We start from the raw sequence: 24,435 nt of genomic DNA on the forward strand, positions 1-24,435 counted from the left end.
AATGTAATTGACAACCGCTGTTAACCCAACATGTGGGTCTCCTGCTGCAGAGATAACCCAACTATAGGGCATCTACAGGCCAGATCCTACTCTGCCGACGTCAGAGACCCCTCGTAAAAAGTGAATAAGTTGGAGGGGGAGTATTTGCCTCCAGTCCAGTGGGTTTTTGGGAGACCACAGTTGAAGTACTTCCAGTAATGCAGTTAATGCAGGGATCTGGCTCTTGGTCTTCACAGAGACACAGAGGGAGAGAGAGTTCAAATTACTGTAAAAAATACCATAGAAAGTTCAGCCCATGTAGCTGAAACTTCTGATATACAGCAGGAAAACATTGTCTCTTATTTATAGCCCGTTATCCACAATGCTTGGTACTGTATAATCCACCAGGTAGATGCTTGAGATTTTCAGAATAGGACATTGATTTGATTGAAGATGGCCTCTAATATACAGATGAGCCCAATGCAAAGTGTTCCGTAAGTTCCTCAATGTCAATAAGAAGTGTTTACTGGAACAATAATTACAGGAAGGTTTCATTTATATCCACATTTGAAAAAGGAGTGTTTGAAGATGGGAATGTTTTGACATGGGGACATAGCTGGGATAAGGAGTGCAACTGGTCGGAGGGCTAAGCTGTTGTTATTTCCGTGGTCAATCCATGTGAGGTCGAGTAAATATGCATCTTGTGTGTGAGAGATGTAATATGACATGACAAGTGCCATGATAAAACAATGTTTGGTTAGAATGTTTCACTGGCTTCTATAATGTTGAGCTTTGCTTCAGCCAATGTAGTAGTTATTGTCTTAATAAAGTTGATGTCAAGGCTTTTTGTGTTGTAGTTTAGAATTTGTGTTGTAATGACTAAGCACGTCTCTGTGCGTTTGAGTAGTGGCTGGAGCATGCTTGTTCTAGTCAGTCGCTTCTCCTGTGTGACCTGGGCTGGTCTGGAACCGCTAATGATTGGCTCAAAGATTTTAGACCGTTTGGTGTGAAACCGTTGCACTCCAGAAGTGTGACACCTTTTAAGGAATGCTCCCATAGCCAGAAGGAAGTCTGTGAAGATCTGTGAAGATATCAGGCATGGTCAGTAGGACTGTCACACGAATTAACATTTTCATTTAATTCTCCCTGTATTCATTTCTCTTACCTTCTTGTTAAAATTTCACTCTGATTGAGCTCTGATTGAATTTCTAAGCTTCTTTTTATCAATTGCACTCACCTCTGAATAGGCTGGATATTTTCCATGTAATTTGCCACAGTGGTGATGCATTGCCAATGGTAGCATAGAATAGTATTTTTGTTTGTGTTTTCAGGCTATTGATGCTTAGTAGTAGATCATTTTCCGTGAATGATGGTTAAGGTATTAATGGAGTTGACATATCTTCCAGCTTTGGATCGTCCTGACTGACTCAGTCTTTGAATGTTTGAGATAACTTACTTGCAAAATTGGTTTGTTTTGTCTCTTAACTTGTAACTAGTTACAAATAGTACATGTGAATATACAACATGCTATTTAGGGTATTCTGTAGAGATTTTAGATCTGTATGTGTGAGTGATGTTATGTGGCTCTACTGCTCTGCTTCTGCAGATGTCTTGTGTGGATCAGACAATACTCTCTGCTATAACAGGTGTGGACCAGACAATACTTTCTGCTGTATCAGGTGTGGACTAGACAATACTCTCTGCTATAACAGGTGTGGACCAGACAATACTTTCTGCTGTATCAGGTGTGGACTAGACAATACTCTCTGCTGTAACAGGTGTAGACCAGACAATACTTTCTGCTGTATCAGGTGTGGACTAGACAATACTCTCTGCTATAACAGGTGTGGACCAGACAATACTTTCTGCTGTATCAGGTGTGGACTAGACAATACTCTCTGCTATAACAGGTGTGGACCAGACAATACTTTCTGCTGTATCAGGTGTGGACTAGACAATACTCTCTGCTATAACAGGTGTGGACCAGACAATACTTTCTGCTGTATCAGGTGTGGACTAGACAATACTCTCTGCTGTAACAGGTGTAGACCAGACAATACTCTCTGCTGTAACAGGTGTGGACTAGACTATACTTTCAGTAATATTTATTTTATTTCAGAAAATGTGGTGGGTTGTGGACTCAAAAGAAGCATTTCATGTGTCTGATTTGAAGTTTCTCTGTGTATAATGTGTGTGTGTGTGTGTGTGTGTGTGTGTGTGTGTGTGTGTGTGTGTGTGTGTGTGTGTGTGTGTGTGTGTGTGTGTGTGTGTGTGTGTGTGTGTGTGTGTGTGTGTGTGTGTGTGTGTGTGTGTGTGTGTGTGTGTGTACGTGTGTGTGTGTACGTGTGTACGTGTGTGTGTACGTGTGTGTGTGTGTACGTGTGTACGTGTGTACGTGTGTACGTGTGTATGAGGGGGATTACAAAATTGAACTGTTAAGACCCCATCCTTCAGCGGAGTGTGACCTTGCGCTCAGCGGCACACTCAGCTGTGGCCCCTGATTGGCGGGCAGTGTCACAACCTCCCCAGTGGATGCCAGTTGTCTCTGGCAGGTTCTGAATGCTTAACGGTACGCTGAGTCAACCCATGGTAGTAGGGGGTAGGGTTAGTGGGAAGGGAGGGGTGTGTGGTTGAGGGCAGGACAGGGTAGGACAGTGACCGCAGCATGAGGACGGTACCATTTGCACCCAGGGATGACCACCCGGGGTGTGTGCTTGGCGGGCCATCACAGAACAAACAGCAGTTGATGCAACAATGCTCACTGTGCAATCTTGGCCGAGTTTTCAGGATGTCTGTGTGCTGTCCCTCTCTCTCTCTAACCCCTCCCTCTCTTCTTCTACTGATTAATTCCTCTCTCTGCCTTTCTCTCTCTTGCTTCTTTTTTATTCACTAGGGGAAAGGGGGAGGGGCGGGGCATTTTTTGGCTTCAGGCTCCTGACGTGATTGGCCAGGGTGGGTCCTTCCCCTGCTCTTTAAAAGCCTTCCTCTCACCTGGGTTACAAAAAAGCAGCAGCTCTTGCCTCTCCTGGCTGCTCACTAGCACTGTCCTCATTCTCCCCTCAAACAAGCAAAAAATAACACTTCGGACCCCCTCTCTGTCATCTCTGAATGAGTGAGTATATCTCCTTTTCCACATGATTTATCTGCTTCTCATGTCGGGGAACTTTAGTTACCTTGGTCTAAGTTTGTTATTCAAATAGGCACTAAGTTGTAACTGCTGAGAAAATAAAAAATCTTGTAGAAAAAAGTGGAGTATTTTCCAGTTTTCTTGAGAAACTAGATGCACCTAGCTGAATTAGTTTGTTTTGTGCTTTTGAGATTGTGGGAGGTATTTCATTGGTTGAAGTATACAGTTGGTTTCCTTTGAGCATTTGTTTGTGGGTTTATTAGATGTTTTGTTGGGTTGTTGAGAAAACCACGCCACTGCTGAAGTGGGACTTGCATAACATGAGTGGTAGTTTGAGTTAGACAGAGCTAATCTTTGAGCTAATGATGTGTTGTGTACCTCCAGTAAGAATGGGATCCTCTGGTACTGTACTTTTGTTGTGTCCTTAAACTTGGAGTTGAATGTTATGTATGTTGCACAGACTCCTTTTCTGCTACTTCTGGACAGATAAAACCAATTAAGTTCATGTTTTTCCCATTCAGATGATTGATGTCACGCTGTTGGCAAATTGGATAAGAAGAATCTCAAGTTTTGATCAGTGTTTGTTGTCACAGAACTGACTTTTCTATTAAAAGTGTTGTAGCCTTGTTGTATGCAAGCACACTACATTAGATTTAGGCGTTAGTCATTTTCAAGAAGGTTCTTTATTTGCACAATGTACAAGGCTTGGTATCAAATATTGTGTTTGATAATGCAATAAACGATTTGGCATACAGGTGCCGTATCTTAATTTGATCATCCTGTTGTTGTAGGAATTTTCCTTAACAGCAGGACATGGAAACTTGTAGTGTATTTGAGGTTTAAAAAAGCTTCTAAAGTTTGTGATTTTCACTTTAAAATTTCAGACTTGACTTGCCCTAACGAAAAAGGTATCAACCCCATACACAAAATGTCCATTAATTATAATCCACGTAATAATTTACATTTCCTGTTGCTGCAGGATTCTTTTCCTGTTGTAACAAAAATGGTCTCAAATTAAAATCCTACGTCTGTACTTGCGTGCATTTATCACATTGGTTTTATCAAACAGCAAATGCACACACAGACACATTGACAAACACACTGTAACAACTTTAAATCACATTCACTCAATTGTTGTTATTCAATATAAAACGTGTTTCAAACAATCATATGCAAAAGTAGCAGTGGTTTTAACTACAGTGGGTAAAGCATACATTTCAGATGTGCATGAAAGGCAAAGGTTCAAGGATTTTGCTGGGGCTGGGTCTATGGCTATAGGTAGCTTAGTCATAGCATAACACAAGGTATATGCACGGGAGCAGTGGAGTGCTTAGCTGCCTGGGTGGAGGGGTGAAGTCTGGTTGAGCAGGTTCCTTCTTATTTCCTCGAGGGTAGCACACTGGGGAGGTGTACAGTTGGGACCATGATTGATTGTATTTGTATGCAATGCACACTTTCGATCACAAAGATAGAAATAAAACAAATATCTACCAATACGAAGATATAGGCCTACCAGTCAATCTGTCTATCTAGAGGAGACATAGGAAATGTACTAGGACACACAGCAGTTCCAGGAACGCAGCTGGTCCAGGAACAACAGGAACTAGAATACGATCAAACCAGAACTGTGTAGAGTAGACAAGCCAGGCAAAACTAAGTATGTAGAAAAATGCTACACAAACAGCTAATGATTGGCTTGGCTATGCGTTTCCATACAGGGTAGGTGATAGCAGTCACAACAAAAGAGGTGTGTGTGGTAAGATACAGGTTCAGTCTGTCTATGACTTCTCCACAGCATGGAGTTAAAGGGAAACATGGCCTGTTTCAGTCCTGAAGGCCATGGATCTCTGTCCTGACTGGGTACAACATGGAGGGCCTACTGTGCATAGGCTCACTTACGTAATGGCTTATTGACTGTAAACGTGGCGTGCTCATGTGGCGCGCTCATGTGAGGATGATGGATTTTATACTTGGCCCAGTTTCATTAAACCCTTTCAATGTCTGGGGCAAGAGTGTAAATAGCCAGAGTGTAAATAGCCAGAGTGTAAATAGCCAGAGTTGAAATAGCATGTGACTGAAATGTATTTTCTAGCACTAAAACTTCCTTTCAAAGAGTTTTTACAATGCTTGTTTTTTGATGGGCAGCGCTGAAATGTTAATTCATGGACTTGGATTGGTGGATGAGGTTATGTTCCATAGCTGTTTGTTTATGGCTTTGTCACAACATTGGACATCCATGTGTGTTACTAAGGTTTAGATGTGTTTCACCATTGTGTTTTTACTGGGGTGTTGGTCGGTAGGACAGGGGAAGGAGCAGGGTGCGACTTTTGGGAACCTGGATGGACAAGGGCCCTGGCTGCTCGGCTGTTTTTACCCATTCCTGTCAAAGAAGCCTTTGTATGGGAAGAACAGCACTGTGGGTAATTGGCTGTTAAAATCATTTAGCAGAGCTCTGTGTGCGCTCCCCAGTGCCCCATCTTGTTGTTGCGTAATAGCAGCAATCAAATGTTCAATAGAATGGAAATAAGAACACATGCCTCCTGCTGGCCCACTACTTCAGTGCAGTCGGTGCGTTCAATTGAATTGGGTTTACCGTGGACAGCAATACAGACAGGTCTTTGTAGCGTGCTCTCCCAGAGGTTAGGAACATTTGGTTGGAAACTTGCCTGCCTCATAAGCCGACCTCTTTGACCTGAATTTAGGATTCAGGCGTGTTTTTGACATAATGTTGAGACTTGCTATAACCACGTTTTATATTGAATGTGGTTATAGCTTCATAAAGAAAACTGCACAGCAGCAAAAGAACATGGACTTGTGTCTGAAAGAGTTACTTAGAGGTTCTTTTAGGGGAAAATAATGTGTGCTATTCTATTAAAATACATTTTATGTAAAATTGAGGTCACAATTGATATGGGATTTTACGGTCTGTTAAGCAAAAAAAAGACTACAATTACTTATCTACATCGACTACAAAATCCTTTTGAAATTGATACAGTTAGAGGCCATTTTGTTAACTGTCAGTGTATAGCAGAGTACAAAAGGTATCCAAAACCAGTCAGCATGGAACGTCAAGATTCCAATGCGTGACAGGAACATTGTTTATGAACGTTTATGAACGACGCCATAGTTCACTGAAGTGCGTGAGCTGCCAACATGTATCGAATGGGGAGATAAAATGCTGCTGCGGGTTCAGGGGAATGCCACACAGAAGGGTGTGTGTAGAACGACACCTTTTCTTCCCCTTGAAGTGTTTTGTCAAGGCCCTAGAGTTCTGGCCAGTCAGATAAGTCTCATTGAATGTATCTTCATAACATTAACAGTAACTATCTCATTGTTGACAGGTTAGACAGTCAAATCAGAGAACTTGTGACCATGGCCTTTTTGACTGGACATGTACTACTTTGTATCTTATTAGGGATATTGTCACTTTATAGAGGGCTAGTCAACGTGTAATTACAAAAAATGATGGCTAGTTGAGGCCCAGAACATTTAGACAACATTGAATGATTGGTTGTATGTTTGCTGGTTATAAGGCCTTCATGCCACATCAGCAGCTCTCTGAATATTTACCATCTCTCCCTTTGCTGTTTTCTGCAGGTATTTGCCCTATAGTGTAAGGCTGAGCTAAAGCACGCCAACCTACCGAGTACAACTGCTCTGCTTTGGACCGCGACCCCTTCCCCAGCCCTGCACCACTATAGCCGTAACCATGGACCGCATGGAGCTGAAGAAAGTCTGCACAGAGGCAGACGATGACAGCACAGACAGTTTGGACGACCGCTTCACAGAGCCCATCGACTCAGAGAAGGCCACCATCAACAGGTGTGGTTCAATACTGTATCAATTATTTTAATCTGAGACTTTCTACAGAAAGAAAACAGGAAAGAAAGCACATTTCCTTAGTTGTTGCAACTAGAATGTGTTCTTTGCCAAACTGTACAGAAATTATGTTCTTTATCATACATTTCTTGTATCCTACCTATCATTGTCTAATGTACACAATGCTTTTCAATACACTGGTTAGGAGAATCTCTCAGCTCATAGCTTCACTGTTAACCGCCAACAGATTAGCTACACTGTAATCTCATTTCTTCAATCACCCAAAAAATGTAAATGAACATATAGAAGCTGGAACTAGCTTGACTGACCTTGTAACCACTCATAAAGTCCAAACATAGCTGTCATAAACTAGTCATAAAGAAGTATTTAAACTAGAGATTGATTCAATGATTGTACATCTGCAGTCACTTCCTGGATGAGGATGGAGACGCAGAGAGCCACAAGTTTCTCACTAATGGGATTATGAAGAAGAAGAAGTATGAGGAGTATCAAGAAGAATACGTAAGAAGACTGATGATGAACTATCGATGACAACACATGCCTGTTTGCTCTTGCTTATGGACACTGTATCTCTTAGCAACAACCTTGACCATTTCCTCAAAAGCTGTCTGCTTTTATTCAAACTTTCATTCCGAGGAACCCTTTCGTAGAAACTGATAGTTGCGTGTGTGTGTGTGACGGGTGGTGCATACACGTGTGTGTGTGTGTGTGTGTGTGTGTGTGTGTGTGTGTGTGTGTGTGTGTGTGTGTGTGTGTGTGTGTGTGTGTGTGTGTGTGTGTGTGTGTGTGTGTGTGTGTGTGTGTGTGTGTGTGTGTGTGTGTGTGTGTGTGTGTGTGTGTGTGTGTGTGTGTGTGTGTGTGTGTGTGTGTGTGTGTGTGTGTGTTCTTGTTTACGATCAGTTGAACTCATAGTAATCTCCCTTACCCTCTCTCTCTGACGTTTTCTCTCTCAGCACCCAGGACATACCTCCTTTGGTATGTCGGTCTTCAACCTGAGTAATGCAATCATGGGCAGCGGCATCCTGGGTCTCTCCTACGCCATGGCCAACACTGGCATTGTGCTTTTTGTGTAAGTGTGTGTCAACTTCTGCCATAGAGACCATGTGGAACGGGGTCAATGTTTGGTTTCTGCAACAGTCAAGTGATTAAAGCACCAGCTAATAAAGTAAACAATTCTGTCTGCATCGTATAGTGTTACTGATAGGACTGAAATAACTTCAGAGTCCTTGGTATAGCAAGTGGGGTTTGACAACAGGTTGAGTGGTGGGGTATGTATTCGAGAATACGCAGACACAGACACTAACTCTAGCTCGAAGTCAGGACCTTTTTGTGACATGTCATCCCCAGCATTTATGCAAAGGTGGCGTGAACAACCATGTCACAGCCCCGCCTCGGAACCCCATCACCCAATCCATTCCCAGCTTCCCGGATTGTGTTTAGGGTCCATAAGAGTCTGTTCAATTAGTCCCTATAACCAGGTTTCACAAATGTCCAAAACAGGATGGCGATGCTTTATTTCAGTCCTGTTTCTACTGTATATGGCTGGGCTTTACCAAGAAAGAATTTGGTGACTGAGTACTTTCACTAAGCAAAAATATATCCCTGAAAGTGATTGAAGGACAGGAGACAAGGAAGTAGATTAGGAACCTACTTACGTGATGATTATAAAGAGTTTAACAGGGAGTCCCCTAACATCAGTCCCCCTCATCAGTTGCGACATCTTACTTCCCCACCATCTATTCTGGGACTCCCTGACATTCTGTAAGGTGGTATCACATAACACCCATTTGATACAGTCATTCACCTGCTTGCCTGTCTCTGGCCAACAATAGTACAGTGAGGGGTAGAGGTGCAACTCTCAATTCAAAAACAACATATGTAATTAAACAGTTAGTTTAATACGTTGGAGCCCATTGGATGCTGGATGATTGGGTTAGAGGCTCCTTGATGACGAAGGCCCCTTGTGACCTCTAAGTGTAAGGATTTAAGGCTGATCATGTTCAGCCGACGCGGGAAACCCATACATCCCATACATAACTCCCAAGTTACTTTATTGACTTATATAATAGATCAGAGTTTAGTCTGGTCTCTAAGCACTGACACGCATTAATCTACCACTATTTTGTCTGAGCTGGCACATATATTGACATGGCATGATAGTGTCTTTGACATGTGCTTTAGGCATTGGAACATGGTCTTCTCAAATAGGCAATAAATGCACGCCAGAGAAAGCATCCGGACCCCTCCCCCCTCAAGTTAAATACGACTGCAGTTCTAAAGCTAAGTTTACCTCCCTAAATAGGTAATGGGGAAAACAGAGTGAGAGTGACTAGGGGGGAGAAACTAGTGAAAGTTATTATGTAAGGTGTTTTGTAACCCGGTTGATTCCCCTCCAAGTGTTGTTCATTGTGATTTGTGTACGATTTCCGTATGGTATAGCCCAATGCTAATGTCTGACTGGTTTCTATCCCAACGTAGAGTCCTTCTCTTGGGTGTGGCCATCTTGTCGTTGTACTCCGTTCACTTGCTGCTAATGACTGCAAAAGAAGGAGGTAGGTGTCATTTTTTAACTCATGGGCATGTCTGTCTTTCGTCAGCCTCTGTCTGTCTATCTGTCCTTGCCTTTCTGCTTTTTTCCCTCCGTATCTTTGAATATCACTCATCAGCACATTGTCGTTGTTCTAACAGGCTCTCTCATCTATGAAAAGTTGGGAGAGCGAGCTTTTGGCTGGCCGGGGAAAATGGCTGCGTTTGGATCGATAACCCTTCAAAATATTGGTGGTAAGTGAACAGCTAATGTTGCGTTCATTGTTGTGTTATGATTCTATATTGAAATGTACATTTGTGTTTGTTTGCACACAGCCATGTCCAGCTACCTCTTCATTGTAAAGTATGAGCTGCCAGAAGTGATCCGTGCCTTCATGGGACTAGAGCAGAGCTCTGGGTAGGTGTCTGTCTGTCATTGGTTTTATTTCATAAAATCTATTATTGGTAGTTCATTTGGCACAGGTGGCACAACACACTACACAGTTTGGTTTGTGTATTGATAGATAGAAGGATGGATTGATGCTCTGTGTGTGAGACCTGTTCTCTCTGCGTTGTTTACAGTGAATGGTACATGAACGGAAACTACCTGGTTGTGTTTGTGTCTATCGGTATCATCCTGCCTCTCTGCATACTCAAAAACCTGGGTAAGTGGTGTGTGTATGGGTGTATGTGTGAGTGCGTGAGGGTGTGTGCGGTTGCGAGTGTGTTTCATAGTGAGTCTTTGTATATTTTGTTTACATAAATGTGTGTGAGTATTTGCTTGATAGTACATGAGTTTCTCTCTAATTCTCTCTCTTGTGTCTAGGCTACCTTGGCTACACCAGTGGATTCTCCCTATCCTGCATGGTGTTTTTCCTGGGAGTGGTAAGTTTAACCTGCCTCCTCTTGCTCCGCTAGTTTAGCATTTTTAGCCCTCTCAATGACTGAACAATGACGGATGATGGTGTTGATATTATATAAAGTAGCATCAGATGTGAGCTAAGACGGTTACATTTCACCTTCTGTCAATATGCCAGCAACTACAGCTTTTTATCAACTCTGACATTCTTTTTCTGTCCAGTCATGTTTCAATGCAGACAGGACATACTTGTTGCCAAAATAGTACATTTCGCCTACATTGCTTTTGTATTCTTGGCACACGGCGCCTTGAACATACCTACTTTATCCTCCTTAAATGTCATCCTGACAGTTTGTAGGGTATTATGCCAATGCTGGCTTTGCTCTCACAGGCAATGTGGGTGATTTGCATGCCACGGTAGTTCCTAGTAACATTTAGAATATGCCTGGTGTGGCGTTCAGCTGGTTAGTTACCTTACATGAGATTAGAGATGAGTTTATCAATAGCCTTCTTTTGATATCTTAAACTCTACTTTGGCCCACTTGCTCTCTAGTGCTGTATCATAGTAAACCCTGATACAGTCTGTATCATCATTAATGAAATTAATCTGTGTGTGCGGCCACACTCAGCTTTACACAGGTTTTATACCATAGTAGCTATCAGAGAGACATCCTATGTAGTTAGTAACCCTGCAATTACATAGTTTAGCGTTCAGCGTCTGTTTCTTTGAAGACAGAATGAAAGATTACAGGATGGAAGGAACTCATTGCTCTGCAATATAATGGAATGCTGCCTATGTAATATAATGCATTTCTATGTTTGCTAATTGTCCCCATCTCACCCCTTTGTCCCCATCTCACTCCTCTCCCCCCTCTTTACCCCTCTGTCCCATCTCACTCCTCTTCCCCCTCTTTACCCCTGTCCCCATCTCACCTCTCTGTCCCCATCTCACCCCTCTGTCTCCTCTTTACCCCTCAGCTGATCTATAAGAAGTACAACCTCCCATGCCCGATGCCCTTCATGTACCATCATTCCAACCACAGTATGAATGGAACAGCCCTGGGGCCCCACGCCCTGCACAACGGCACCGTCCTCATGGACTTCTCCAGAGCTGACATGTCCCCCGCCTCCTACCTGGACGACCACCACACCTCAGGGGTCCGCTTCGAACCACACCCCGACGACGTGGAGGAGATGTGCACGCCCAAGTACTTTGTGTTCAACTCTCAGGTGAGTTGGTGAGGAGTGGAGCTACTGTATGTGGGTGGGGTGTGTGCATACGTGTGTGTGCATACGTGTGTGTGCATACGTGTGTGTGCATACGTGTGTGTGTATATGTGGTGAGTCGGGATGCTTCATGTCATAATTCTGTGTTTTGGAAACAATGTCCTCTGAAAAACATACCCAAAAACGGAATTAATCAAGGTTTAGAAGAACGCAATTCTTAACGTACATGAAATCAAACCAAACATAGTTAGCTGCTGTGAGTGTGTATCTGGGCCTGTGTTTCATTCCACGATCTCTTCTCCTGTCATTGCAGACTGCTTACACTGTTCCCATCCTGGCCTTCTCCTTTGTGTGCCACCCTGAAATTCTACCCATCTACAGTGAACTCAAAGAGTAAGTGCATCTAAGTGAATTACAAAAGACACGTTTGCATAGACACTCATATACATTGCTGCGGTACATTTTCTCCATACAACTCACATCTCAACTTGCGTCTTCCCCAGTCGCTCCCGGAGAAAGATGCAGAACGTGTCCAACCTGTCCATCCTGGCCATGCTGGTCATGTACATGTTCTCAGCGCTGTTCGGCTACCTCACTTTCTATGGTAAGATACACACAAACAATAAGATACATTTACAGCAATTGTATTACTTTGTTTCTGATTTTATTGCCGTTATGTGTTAATGTTTTATAAGTGTTTATATGTGTTTTATAAGTGAAATGTTTGAAAAAGAGACAGTAGTATGTATTAAAATACACTAGTAAGCTACTATAACCATTGTGTGTTTGTTTACCATATCTCTCTCTTGGTATGTCTCTGACAGCTCGTATTCCTTCTTTCTTCCAAACACAGGAAACGTGGAGGCGGAGTTGCTCCACACCTTCACCAAGGTGTATAAGTTTGACACCATGCTCCTGCTGGTCCGTCTGGCTGTCCTGACCGCTGTCACCCTGACTGTCCCCATTGTCCTGTTCCCTGTAAGTACAACGAGGCATCTGCTCAAACGCACGCATTGCACGTAGGCACACGCACATCCACACTCACACACGCATGCATGCACACAGACACACACACACCCACATACACAGAACATATGCACATATTCTCACACCTACAATTAATGCAGACACATTCACACACTGCTCAACACCTAGGTCATTTTATCCAAATGAGCTAAACATCCATTATATATTTTAATACCAACATGAGGGTCTCCTTCTGTATTGGCTGAGTGAGTGGGTGTGTTGACACGGCTGGTTTTCTTGCTGAACTTGGTAAAGCACATACTGTTCTGATGTGATGTTAGCTGACTCATTATTTGACTTTCAGCAATCCCGTCAATCCAACTCCCCAGGTCCCAAATGAGAACCAGCCCAGGTTTTCAAAGCTCTGTTTGTCTGTCGTAAGCTTCCTTACAAGAGCACTCTGTCCCTCCTCCAATCATATTTTCAATCATACTTTAGACACACAAATACAAGCATAAACACAACTTTACACGCACATGCATACACAGCTTTGAAACAATTACACCCCTACACTGCTCCCCACATCATGCCAGACATATTCAATCTCTTCCTTCTGGGAGACACATAGATGGACACACATCAATAGACACAGCATGTGAAAGCACGGAAATGTATTCACTTAAGTCTCTCTGTATAACAGCGTCTGATAAATTACTAAAATGTCAATGTGAAAAAGCAGTGGTACAATAGACGTCTTGTTCGTCACAAGCTCTTTAGCCTGGCTGCCAAGGAATACAGTGTAATGTTCACAACTCCCCTGTCTCTCATTTACCCCTCTGCTCTAAGTTGCACATTGTCACCAGATGCTGCGCTTGCAAATAAATACCTTAAAGTCATTTGCTACCATCCTTATTTTGTTCAAGTGTAAGCTGCAGTTTAGCCTTGGTTTGTACAGTTTAGCCTTGGGTTTGTAGCGTCAGTTCAGGTCTGATACTGTGTTTCTGTTCCACTGGTTATTATGTAATATCCTGTTCAGGCCTTCCTGCCTGCCTGCCTGTCTGGTGTGTGAGTCACTGAATGAGAGCGTTGGCCTTGCATGGCGTACCTGACCCCCCTATATGGCTGTGGGCTATATTTGTCTTGGCCCTAGCCTGGCACAGGAGCCCATAAAGGGCTGAGGGTATCAGAAGTGTCATGGACCTCCTTTGTAGCCTACAATGAACCATGCATTCGCACTTAGCAGTGCCCGTTAGAATGGATCCTCTCAAAGGACTTTGTTGACCCAAGGAACATTAAGATGGTAATAATAGATTTGATTTATGGAATGTTTTTTTCTCCAAGCAATCAAAGTGCTATACAGGAGAACGGCACCAAAATTCCACTGTTTACCTACAGTCACTGTAGCTTGCAGGAGTGATGGGAGAGACAGTTTTAGGGTGGAAGGGTTAATGGAGTATGTGTTGGTCATGTTGTTACACTGAGCCACCAGCAGAGGGCAGGGGAGAACTGTCAGCCCCATGGCTCAGGTCAGCCCTGCTTGGAGAGAGAAAGAGAGGTGGGGGGAGTACCCGTTTTGTCTGTGGGCTGCAGTGGTACACACACACACCTTGTCTATGGGCTATACTGATACTCCCACACTCTTACACGCACACACTATCTCTCCCATACACACACACAGAAACTCACACTCATCAGCTCTCTCACTGTAGGTGTGAACGCTTCTTTGGTCATGGAAATGTGCGAGTGAATCTCACAGTCCCAGTGGAAGTTTACAGGAGATAAGCCCTGAGCAGACAGTGGAAAAACCCTCACTGTGACCTCCCCCTTAGAGAGAGGGAGGGAGAGAGAAAGACAGAGGGAGGGAGGGAGAGACAATGCACTCACTGACTACTGCAGCCGACACCAAAATGCAGTGTCAGAAGGGAGGCTATATGGACACGCCTAGTGCCCAAATTAATTATGTTTCTTGCGCACTGAGAGTCGAGTAGAGACGAATGGATTGGGTTCACTCAGTCCCAATGAGCCCTTCCCAGCTACCTAGTTTATGCTTGTGGCTAGAAACTTCAGCGAGAATTTGAAACTTGTCTGCCGAAGTTGAAATCATTTTGTTTTTATCTGAGTATATATATGTTTTTGAATGTAACGTTAGACGTTAATGCAGGTGTTGTACATTTTTGGTGAAAACTACAATAAATATGCTTCAGCTGTCACCAGGGTCTGTTATTGGCTACGCTATCTAGCTACCCTTTCCTTACTGTGGCAAGCGGAAGCGAAGGACACTGTTCCCAGTGTTGTTGTGTTGCATGCTTGCAGCACAAACTCTCCCCATTGAGCGTAGATTGTATCCAGATGGTTACTACAAACATTAGAAGTTATTTATTGTCTCGGCTTCTATCGTACTTGGAATAAAATCATGTTGGATGGAACAAATTGGAAATGGTGACCAATAAGACAAGTTATTTCTCCCTCCCCATCAACATAATCATCACGTTCTTTAACAGGTTTTAACTAGTGCCATGCTTTTGCTGTTGTCAGGTAGCCAGCATTGCCTATCTGGGAGAGGCTTATCAGGATGACTAACTGAACCAAACCCCTTTGTCTCGACATTACTCTCAGCTGCGTCACATACACTTCATGGCCAAAAGTATGTGGCACCTTCTCGTCGAACATCTCATTCCAAAATCATGGGCATTAATCATGTGTTGGTCCCCCCTTTGCTGCTGTAACAGCCTCTGCTCTGCTGGGAAGGCTTTCCACTAGATGTTGGAACATTGCTGCTGGGACTTGCTTTAATTCAGCCATGAGAGCATTGGTGATGTTGGGCACTGATGTTGGGCGATTAGGCCTGACTTGCAGTCGGCGTTCCAATTCATCCCAAAGGTGTTTGACGGGGTTGAGGTCAGGACGGTCTGCAGACCAGTCAAGTTCTTCCACACCAATCTCAACAAACCTCGCTTTGTATGGACCTCGCTTTGTGCATGGGAGCATTGTCATGCTGAAACAGGAAAGGGCCTTCCCCAAACTGTTGCAACAAAGTTGGAAGCACAGAATCGTCTAGAATGTCATTGTATGCTGTAGAATTATGATTTCCCAGATTCGTCCAAAAGACTGCCAAATGGGGAAGCCTGATTCATCACAGAGAACGCATTTCCACGGCTCCAGAGTCCAATGGCGGCAAGCTTTACACCACTCCAGTTAACCCTTGGCATTGTGCGTGATGGTCTTAGGCTTGTGTGCAGCTGCTCGGCCATGGAAACCCATTTCATGAAGCTCCCAACGTACAGTTCATGTGCTGAAGTTGCTTCCAGAGGCAATTTGGAACTCGGTATTGAGTGTTGCAACCGAGGACAGACGATTTTTATGCGCTACGCGCTTCATCATTCGGTGGTCACATTTTGTGAGCTTGTGTGGCCTACCACTTCTCGGCTGAGCTGTTGTTGCTCCTAGACGTTTCCACTTTACAATAACAGCACTTACAATTGACCGGGGCAGCTCTAGCAGGGCAGAAATTTGACGAACTGACTTGTTGGAAAGTTGGCATCCGTTGAAGGTGTCACATTGAAAGTCACTGAGCTCTTCAGTAAGGCCATTTTGCAGCCAATGTTTGTCTATGGAGATTGCATGGCAATGTGCTCGATTTTATACACCTATCATCAACGGATGTGGCTGAATTACCTGAATCCACTCATGTGAAGGGGTGTCCACATACTTTTGGCCATGTAGTGTACATCATCCATTAGGTAAAGGGTCGATACCTAGTCAGTTGTACAACTGAATGCATTCAACTGAAATGTGTCTAACGCATTTAACCCAACTCCTCTGAATCAGAGGTCACCAGGAGTGTCTGTACAGCCTCTCCCCTAGCAGAAAGGCTCCTTGAGTAGGCCGTGGTCAAGCACAGGAACTAAGGGAGGAGATGTGAACATAAAGCAAGTACAGCATGTGGAATACATGTTTGGACACAATCATGTTGATGTGTCTGCTGCTGTGTTCTCTGTAGCCATTAGCTACTGGTCTGTTACACCTGAAAAACTGTGGGGCATAGCATATGCATGGCATCTTTTCCAAACACATTAGTCCAGGCCTAGATAACCCAGCAGCAACATCAAACCATTGATTTTCCCCACCTTGACTGCTGCTCAGGCTTCAACAAAGCATCACGTGCACCTCAGCATTTACAGGGCAGTGAGTTCAGTTCACCGAACAATCTTGAGGATAAAGTTGTGGAGACATAGGAGAGATGAGATGAAAGTAACCAGTCATGCTGGCATCACGTTGCCAGGTGTCCAACCCTCTGAATCACGAGACGTGACATTTGAGATCTTCCCTTGAGAGTCCTTTGCCCTTCATTTGGCAGAGAAGCCTTCAGCACTCAGATTAACGTTTGATTTGTCTCTCAAGCACTATGTCCTTTATTACAAGCAGGAGGGCTGGGCTTGTGTAGGAGGGGCTGGGTGAAAGGGTGGGCTCAAACAGTAAAGAACCTAAAGGCAACAGTAAAGATACTTGGTCACGAACCAGCAGGTTTTAATGAAACAGTGTTTAGATGTGGTAGGCAGACTTGTCCCGTTCCCATGCTCTCTTTGTTTCATGGCTCCTCAATAACAGGAACACAAATAATTAAATTGCCTCAAGTCAACTGTTCATTTTGATGTTTAAAAAGTCACTTAAAGTGTTCTTAAGTGTAACGATTCCTGTTTTCATGAGTCATTTTAATTGACCTACTTCATTGTTTTTGAATGTTGGTGTGTGATATGATTTGTTATGTTGTGATATTCTATGGCCTCATCTCAAGGTGGTTGACCTTTTCTTGATCATATTTCTAAATAAAGCAGTGGGACCACTTGTCTGAGAAATATAAATGCAGGAAATAGGGCCTTCTATCTATTAACCTTGGCATTTTCTGCTGCTAATGGCTCTGTAATAAGAAGTGATTCTGTTTGTGTTGCAGTCAGTTATGATGGTTACATTGGCCTAGTAGTGGTGTTATTCTTGTGATGGGGTTGTTAGGTTGCTGCTGAGTTTTCCACTAGAGGGCAGGTCAGAGAAGGCATATCCTGTGGTGCACAAGCACAATGCCCAGTTGGCTGTGACCAAAAGTAGCCTGCCATGCATGCTGTCTTTTCACAGTGACTTCATGGAAAAACAGCTTATAGTTAGTGAGTTAATTATATATCTGCCCTTGTTATTGCTGTAATAAAATATTTTCAGGATCATTTGACTGGCTTTACAAAGTGAATCCTGTCACCTGTCTTTGACAGTGGTTGAACAGGCTTGTTAAATGTGGTGGAAAAGGGATTAGCATGGGTTTTATTTCTGATGGTCAGTCAATTGAGGATTTAAAACATCTCAAGTTAAAACCTGTCTATCTTATTCCTGACTTTATGGTGTGATTGTTTCTCTTAATCTTGGATTTACCTTTTTGCTCTTCCCTTTTTAATGTCTTCCTCCCCTATGAAAAAAGCAAGAGCAAACCAAGGCGTAGTAATACTATGCCATATATCTAGCTGTAGCTGAAAAGGTTGCAGAATCTTTCACTTGGTTGGAGCCCAGGAGGCTCCCTGGTTTTGGGCCATGTTGCTAGCTTTTGACTGGCCTGGTAGACTCGGGTACCTTAGCAGCGGTGGCGCTTTGCCACATATCTCACCCCAGTGAGAGCTGTCATAGAAGGTGGAGGGAGGGAGATGCAGGCAAATATTGCATGGTGCACTCCAAAGGCCTGCGCAGGATCTCTGTTGGGCGCTGAATAGTTCAGAGCCTTGGCGTACAGGTGGGTAGAAATGTCACGCCCAGGCGCCAGGTTTTCACCGGCCCAATTATGCCATGACTGCTGGGAGAGGGGATTGTTTATTATCAATAGGGGTGGATGGGGGGTAATTTTGCCTTGCAGAGTTACTGCCACGCCTTAAAACAAATAAGGGTGTAAATCTCTGCCACTCCTTCATTCTTTCAGCAAGGTGTCAGTGTCGGCCAATTTGGCTTTAGATCCACAACTTAAGAGAACAGCGCGCCCTCAACCCTCACCAAACAAGTATTTAGATTGAAACATGAACCAGCCAAGCGTCTCGTCTTTCTGCTCTCTAAATGTGTACATAGGAAAGGTATCATTAGTGATAAGTACAAATGAGAGGATATCAGTAAAGGGGAAAAAGGGAAATTGTTAATCGACAAGCGTTGCCTGGGGGCAGAACACGCCTATCCTGCTGCCTTCAGTCCTGCCTTCTCTGGTCATCGGCTGATGCAATACCAAGGTGCCGTTGCAGGTGGCTCTCCCAGAGTTAATCCTCTGCCTTTTGAATGGCGCGTTAAGCCCCGCCTCCTCAACCTTTCCTCCTGTGGCCGGCTGGCCCATAGTAGTTCCTTTTCACCTTATACCCGTGACCTCTCACCCAGTGAAGTCTTTAACTCAATGCCTTGAGCTGTGCAGCTCTCAGCCTCTTAGCTGGTGGCCTCCTTCTCTGCCTGGCTGCCTACTTAGACTCTCACCTGCTGCAGTTGACACACTTCAGTCAGCAGCCAACTGTGGGAATTGGCCTATGGGCTTAGACTAGTTTGCAGACGTGACTGACAATATTGTTACCTACTCTCCCTTGAATTTGACTATGTGTGTGTGTGTGTGTAAGATAAATAAAGACAAAAATGCTGTATTAATCAACACATAAAAAACACTTTACAAGTGGTATCCTAATTGTCAACTGATCGTCAGTATGTCACGGTTGATCAGACATTATAAAGAGGTTTGTGTTGCAGATCCGTTCCTCAATCAATACGCTGCTGTTCAGCCAACGGGAGTTCAGCTGGGTGCGTCACATGCTCATCGCCGCCTTCATCCTCCTGTTCAACAACCTGCTGGTCATCTTCGTCCCCACCATCAGAGACATCTTTGGCTTCATCGGTGAGTCCTCAACCACAGCAGTGGTCCCCAATCCATTCCTAGAGAGGTACGGGGTGTGCCGGCTTTTGTTCCCACCAAGCACTAACACTGATTGATGTCTTGATGTGGAGGTATTTCGTTGAGTGAGGTGTGTTAGTGCTGGGCTGGCTCAAACGCCCGCACCTCCTGAGGCTAGTTCTGTCTAAGTGAGGACATTTGTTTAGACAGAAAAGACTAAATGACTGATGGTGTTCTTCTTCCTGTTTCCCCTCTGACAGGCTCCTCTGCAGCCACCATGCTCATCTTCATCCTCCCTGCTGCCTTCTATCTACGCCTGGTCAAGTCTGTGCCGATGCGCTCCGTGCAGAAGATCTCGGTAATTGTGCAGGAAACGATGGTGCACAAACACACGCACACAAACACTCAACTCAAAATCACATACGGTGACTCACACACAGAACAGCCACTCTGACACACGCAACATATGATACACACATGACATACCCTGAGGAAATTAGCACCCATCAACATGCCCACACAGACACACCATAGCTGTTATTAGAACTGACCCCCATCCACAACAACCCTGATTTACAGCAGTCCCCCAAAACAGGGTTTCCCAGAGGCCCACTGAGATTCTTGCCAAAAAATGATTGCACTGAATGTACAGATATGAACACTTCACACAACCTCCTCTCACAGTGTCGTTATAATTTTTCATTATGTCTTTTAGGCGGCCATTTTCCTGGTGGTGGGCATCATCTTCATGTTCAGCAGCCTGTCGCTCATCGTGATGGACTGGATCCACAACCCTCCCGGCTCCGGCAGTGGTCACTAAGACGACCCCCTTACCTCCACCCCCTCTCACCTCAAACTCCCTCCCCTGTCTGTGCCTTGGGGGTAAGGTCACCGGGTCCGGGGGGTGCCCCCACACATCACCTACAGACTGAGTACGTCAGCGTACTGTAAAGGGGCGGTTCGCTTTTCTCAACCCCCACCCCTTTCCACAAAGTATTACTGGATGGGACTACGTTCTACGACTGAAACATTTAAGTTCGTTATTTTTCTTTCTTGTTGTTGTGGGATGGTTTAGTTCTGTAGAATCCTCCACAACAGGGGCTCGCTGAAAGGACACAAAGTAATCAAGGAGGACGGTCAGAAACGGGAGAAAAGACGTCAGACGCTGCGGCTGTTGCTGCGCGCCCTGCCGTAGTTGTCTAGATAGCCCATCATCTCTACTCTGTGATATTCCCTGAGAAGAGGAAAAATACGAGCAGGGACCTCAACCATTAAACTGTCAAGAGAACGAGAGCTGATCTGAGAGCTGCCACTATTGGAGCTGGTTGTGACTGCAGGCGTGGCTTCAGCGCCATGGGCTCTGCACACTTGAAGATTAGAGAGAGAGAGAGAGAGATGTGGGACAAGGGTTCAAAAACAAAGAGCACTTTTAGCATATGTTTCAAGTTTTAATGTATTTTTAACACATCCAGACACACAAAAAACACACACACACATACAGCACGCCATCTACACTAATTGGAGCTATTTTGCTTACTGTCAAAATGTATTTTTGTACACCTAGGTGGAGTAAGAAAAGCTGATGTAACGGTACATATAACAGGTGTAGTATCTTTTTCCGAGTTAGAGCCTGGAAAAGGTTCTTCTGAGGGATATTTGTAAATTACGTCAGTTAAAGTAGTTTATATTGTATTTTATGCTTTTTACAATCAATCAAATCACCACAGTTTATGTGCACACACACATTTCTCAGTGGCTAGTGTGTTGCTCTCAAACATCCCTTGACAGCAATCATGAGATTAGACGTTAGCAATCATACACATTGACAGACACCAAGTTAAAATTTTCAGCCATGTCCATTCTCCCAATCAACACTTAACGCGATGATCAACACACACTGTCAGCCATTCTGAAACAGCAGGGTAGACTGAGCTTCAAACAAGAGACTCCATTCTGTGTTATTGTCGCAGAGATTTGAATGTTGCCGAGTTTTGAATGTACCGGTACTTGGCCAAACGTCTACTGATCTACTGAATGACAGTTTACGTGTTTCTTTCTTTGCCTTCTTGTTCACTCTTGTCCAATGTGTCACACTACAGAGCCCTTGGGTCAATTGCAGCGAACATTACCAGGAGATGAGCTCATGTTGATGGCTTGAGGTCATTTTCAACTTGTAACTCCATCTCTTCCTAAACTTCATGTGAAGTGAACTGTGCTATGAAATACAACTAGTGAACGCTAGTTTCAGTGAAGAGGAACAACAACAGAACTCTGTGAGAGTTAAAGAAGGTCTACTGGCAGTATACCATACAGGTTATTTAGCTATTTGTGTTGGCACAGCGATCTTATAACCCATGAGAATGTTTTTATTCTATCCCAGTGTGTAAAACGATATCTTGTGACAAAATTCAATTGTGGGGAAAAATATTCTGGGTAAAATAAGCAATGGATTGAACCTCCAGACTGTGCTGTTTCTGGGACACAAGATACATTGTTTTATCTGTGTTTGCAGTTCACATCTTAAAGGGGAAATCTGCAGTTGCTACATTTTTTTACTTGTAAATTAATGATTTGTACCCATTGATTCTTGAAAAATATAACTTATAAATGCCTCGAGCTTAGTTTAACCGTCGTACCCCATCAGATCCCAAAATATATGATTAGTTTACTCCAGTGTTTGTAAACAACGTAAATGTAAACAATATATAGCCTCAAAACATGGTTAAAGCCATCATTTTGATATCATGGAAGGTCAGTCCTTGCATCCTTATATCTCAACCTTCAGCTTTTTCCGGAACAGCCGGGGACAACACTTTGTTATTGCTTCAACTGCTGATTGCCCCTTTAAGTTCAATATGGGTCATAATGTCAACTGTGGAAAAGATTAGAGAAATGAAATGCATCCACTGTTACTTAGCAGGCTTATCATTTGGTGATGTTTATACCAGCGATTTGTTTATGCCAGATTGCTGCTGATAGTAGAGTTAACATAAACAGTATGTGTTTATTACTGTAATTGTGACTATTGTTACTGTAATTTACATAATTTCAACAGACCATCGTGTCTTAAAATGCCCTAATTAATTAACAACACGATAAAGGAATTTCAAAATGTTGTGCAAATTCTGCCGTGCTGAAAAAAACATGAGCAGTTTGCATTCGAAGCATAGAATACCTGTTTTCTAAGGTGTTAAAGTGGATGCTTTTTCTGAATCCAGACAGAATGGACAACATTTACAGATCCTTTGTGGATCTACATATGCATGAAACATTGATATTTCAAATGAAATGCTATGTAATGTGTATGTTTTGGATTACAAACATGGTCTTTTCTGACAACTTGTATATGCTTTGTAAATAATCTTATTATATGGTACTCACTGAATTATGTGTGTGGGGGGTTGTAAGGGATTTTACCAGAAGTCTTCTACAATCTGACTGTTATTTTAGTATTCGATGTTTTTGATTTTGCTCTATGAAGATATTTCTTTCTTTTATGGAAGCTTGTACATTTGTAGAAAATCTCTATCCCTTTTCATTTCTTTATAGTTACATATCTGGAGGACCTAGACCTTGAATTAATGAATGGTTTTGTTGTTAATGTTGTCTGATGCCTCAGTCCTACAGGGGCTGCAGGGTCCAAGTAGAATGTCAGTGTTGATGTCTTGCGAGACTTGGGTAGATATTGCCTATGTTGAGCTGAAGTATTTGATTCATGCCATGCGGGTGGGTGCGCTGTCAAAAGATCAATGATGTTCAGATCACTTGCTTTTAGTAAGAACCACCCTACAGCCACATTTGAGATGCGGTCCGCATCAATAGGGGCTGCTGGGTCTTTGCTGAAATTCCTCCTGAGCCTCAGTTACTATATGTGAAGATACACTTCATGAAGTGTATTGACAAAAACCTTACTATTGTGTGAGAATGCTGAAACCAATCTTTGCCTTAATAATTGTAAACTTCAGTTCATCTAGGGAGCAAACCTTAGGGTCAGGCACGGCACCAGATGTAAGACCGTCATACAGTGATATTCTCCTTTTTTCTCTCCCAATGAAGAACCAGAGCGGAGACCACAGATGTTGGGGTCTCAGACACTCAAGAATTGGGTTGGGGGGGGGGTCTTTCAGCGCTATGCCCTCAATATCACTCAGGTACAATGTCCTCGCCCTCTGTTATGAAGCACACTTTAGACTGTCGTAGCATGACATCCTATAGTCACGACAGCTGACTTTAATATACGTTAAATGACCAAACACTGGCATGCAAACTGCGTGTCATGCGTTTGACAAAGTAGGCTTCATGCCGGAGGGTTTAAGTAATGTGTTACCCCAAAACTATCTGCCTTATCTGTAACCTGGCCTGAAAGAAGCACTGGGTCAGCATCAGTGTCCTGCCGTTCAGTGTCTGCTTCCTGTGGATCAACTAACATTCAAATTGTATATTTGCCTGAACAAAGGGGATTTTTGTATCAGAGAAGCTGTTTCAATATCATGTAACATGAACAATAAAAATGTGAACTAAACCTGGCTGGATCTCTCTGCTGTTGAAATGAGGTAAAAACAAGGATTTGTGCCTAGAGTCCGCCAGATCAGAGGCAGTAGGGATGACCAGGGATGTTCTCTTGATAAGTGTGCAAATTGGACCATTTTCTGTCCTGCTAAGCATTCAAAATGTAACGAGTACTTTTGGATTTCAGGGAAAATGTATGGAGTAAAAAGTACATAATTCTCTTTAGGAATGTAGTGAAGTAAAAGTTGTCAAAAATATAAATAGTAAAGTAGATACCCTAAAAAACTACTTAAGTAGTACTTTAAATCATTTTTACTTAAGTACTTTATACCACTGAATAAGGCTCCTCGGGGATTTGTGATATATGGCCAATATACCACTGCTAAGGGCTGTATCCAGGCACTCCATGTTGCATCGTGCATAAAAACAGCCCTTAGCCATGGTATATTGGCCATATACCACACCCCCCTCGGGCCTTATTGCTTAAGTAGTACCCAGAATAAACTAAAA

At 43.4% G+C, this 24,435-nt stretch overlaps 1 protein-coding gene across 3 annotated transcripts in view; it reads left to right on the forward strand.

Annotated features, from left to right (window-relative positions):
* The window catches only part of LOC123994413 (sodium-coupled neutral amino acid transporter 4-like), a 31,116-nt gene extending 7,174 nt beyond the window's left edge, over window positions 1-23,942 (forward strand). For 2 of the 3 annotated variants that reach the window (XM_046296948.1, XM_046296949.1), the window contains exons 2-16: window positions 6,704-6,928; window positions 7,351-7,447; window positions 7,900-8,015; window positions 9,425-9,498; window positions 9,635-9,727; window positions 9,809-9,890; window positions 10,055-10,137; window positions 10,299-10,357; window positions 11,310-11,561; window positions 11,872-11,951; window positions 12,062-12,162; window positions 12,412-12,536; window positions 19,275-19,419; window positions 19,677-19,774; window positions 20,132-23,942. In XM_046296948.1, coding sequence (XP_046152904.1) covers window positions 6,816-6,928; window positions 7,351-7,447; window positions 7,900-8,015; window positions 9,425-9,498; window positions 9,635-9,727; window positions 9,809-9,890; window positions 10,055-10,137; window positions 10,299-10,357; window positions 11,310-11,561; window positions 11,872-11,951; window positions 12,062-12,162; window positions 12,412-12,536; window positions 19,275-19,419; window positions 19,677-19,774; window positions 20,132-20,236 — 1,623 coding nt within the window. In that variant the 5' untranslated portion in view covers window positions 6,704-6,815 and the 3' untranslated portion in view covers window positions 20,237-23,942. Of the gene's footprint in view, window positions 1-2,945; window positions 3,092-6,703; window positions 6,929-7,350; window positions 7,448-7,899; window positions 8,016-9,424; window positions 9,499-9,634; window positions 9,728-9,808; window positions 9,891-10,054; window positions 10,138-10,298; window positions 10,358-11,309; window positions 11,562-11,871; window positions 11,952-12,061; window positions 12,163-12,411; window positions 12,537-19,274; window positions 19,420-19,676; window positions 19,775-20,131 lie in introns of those variants that run through there. The other variant, XM_046296947.1, reaches the window with a different exon arrangement.
* The last annotated feature ends 493 nt before the right edge of the window (window positions 23,943-24,435 follow it).

This window comes from Oncorhynchus gorbuscha, linkage group LG14 (genome assembly GCF_021184085.1).
Source record: "Oncorhynchus gorbuscha isolate QuinsamMale2020 ecotype Even-year linkage group LG14, OgorEven_v1.0, whole genome shotgun sequence".
Classification (NCBI taxonomy): Eukaryota; Metazoa; Chordata; class Actinopteri; order Salmoniformes; family Salmonidae; genus Oncorhynchus; species Oncorhynchus gorbuscha.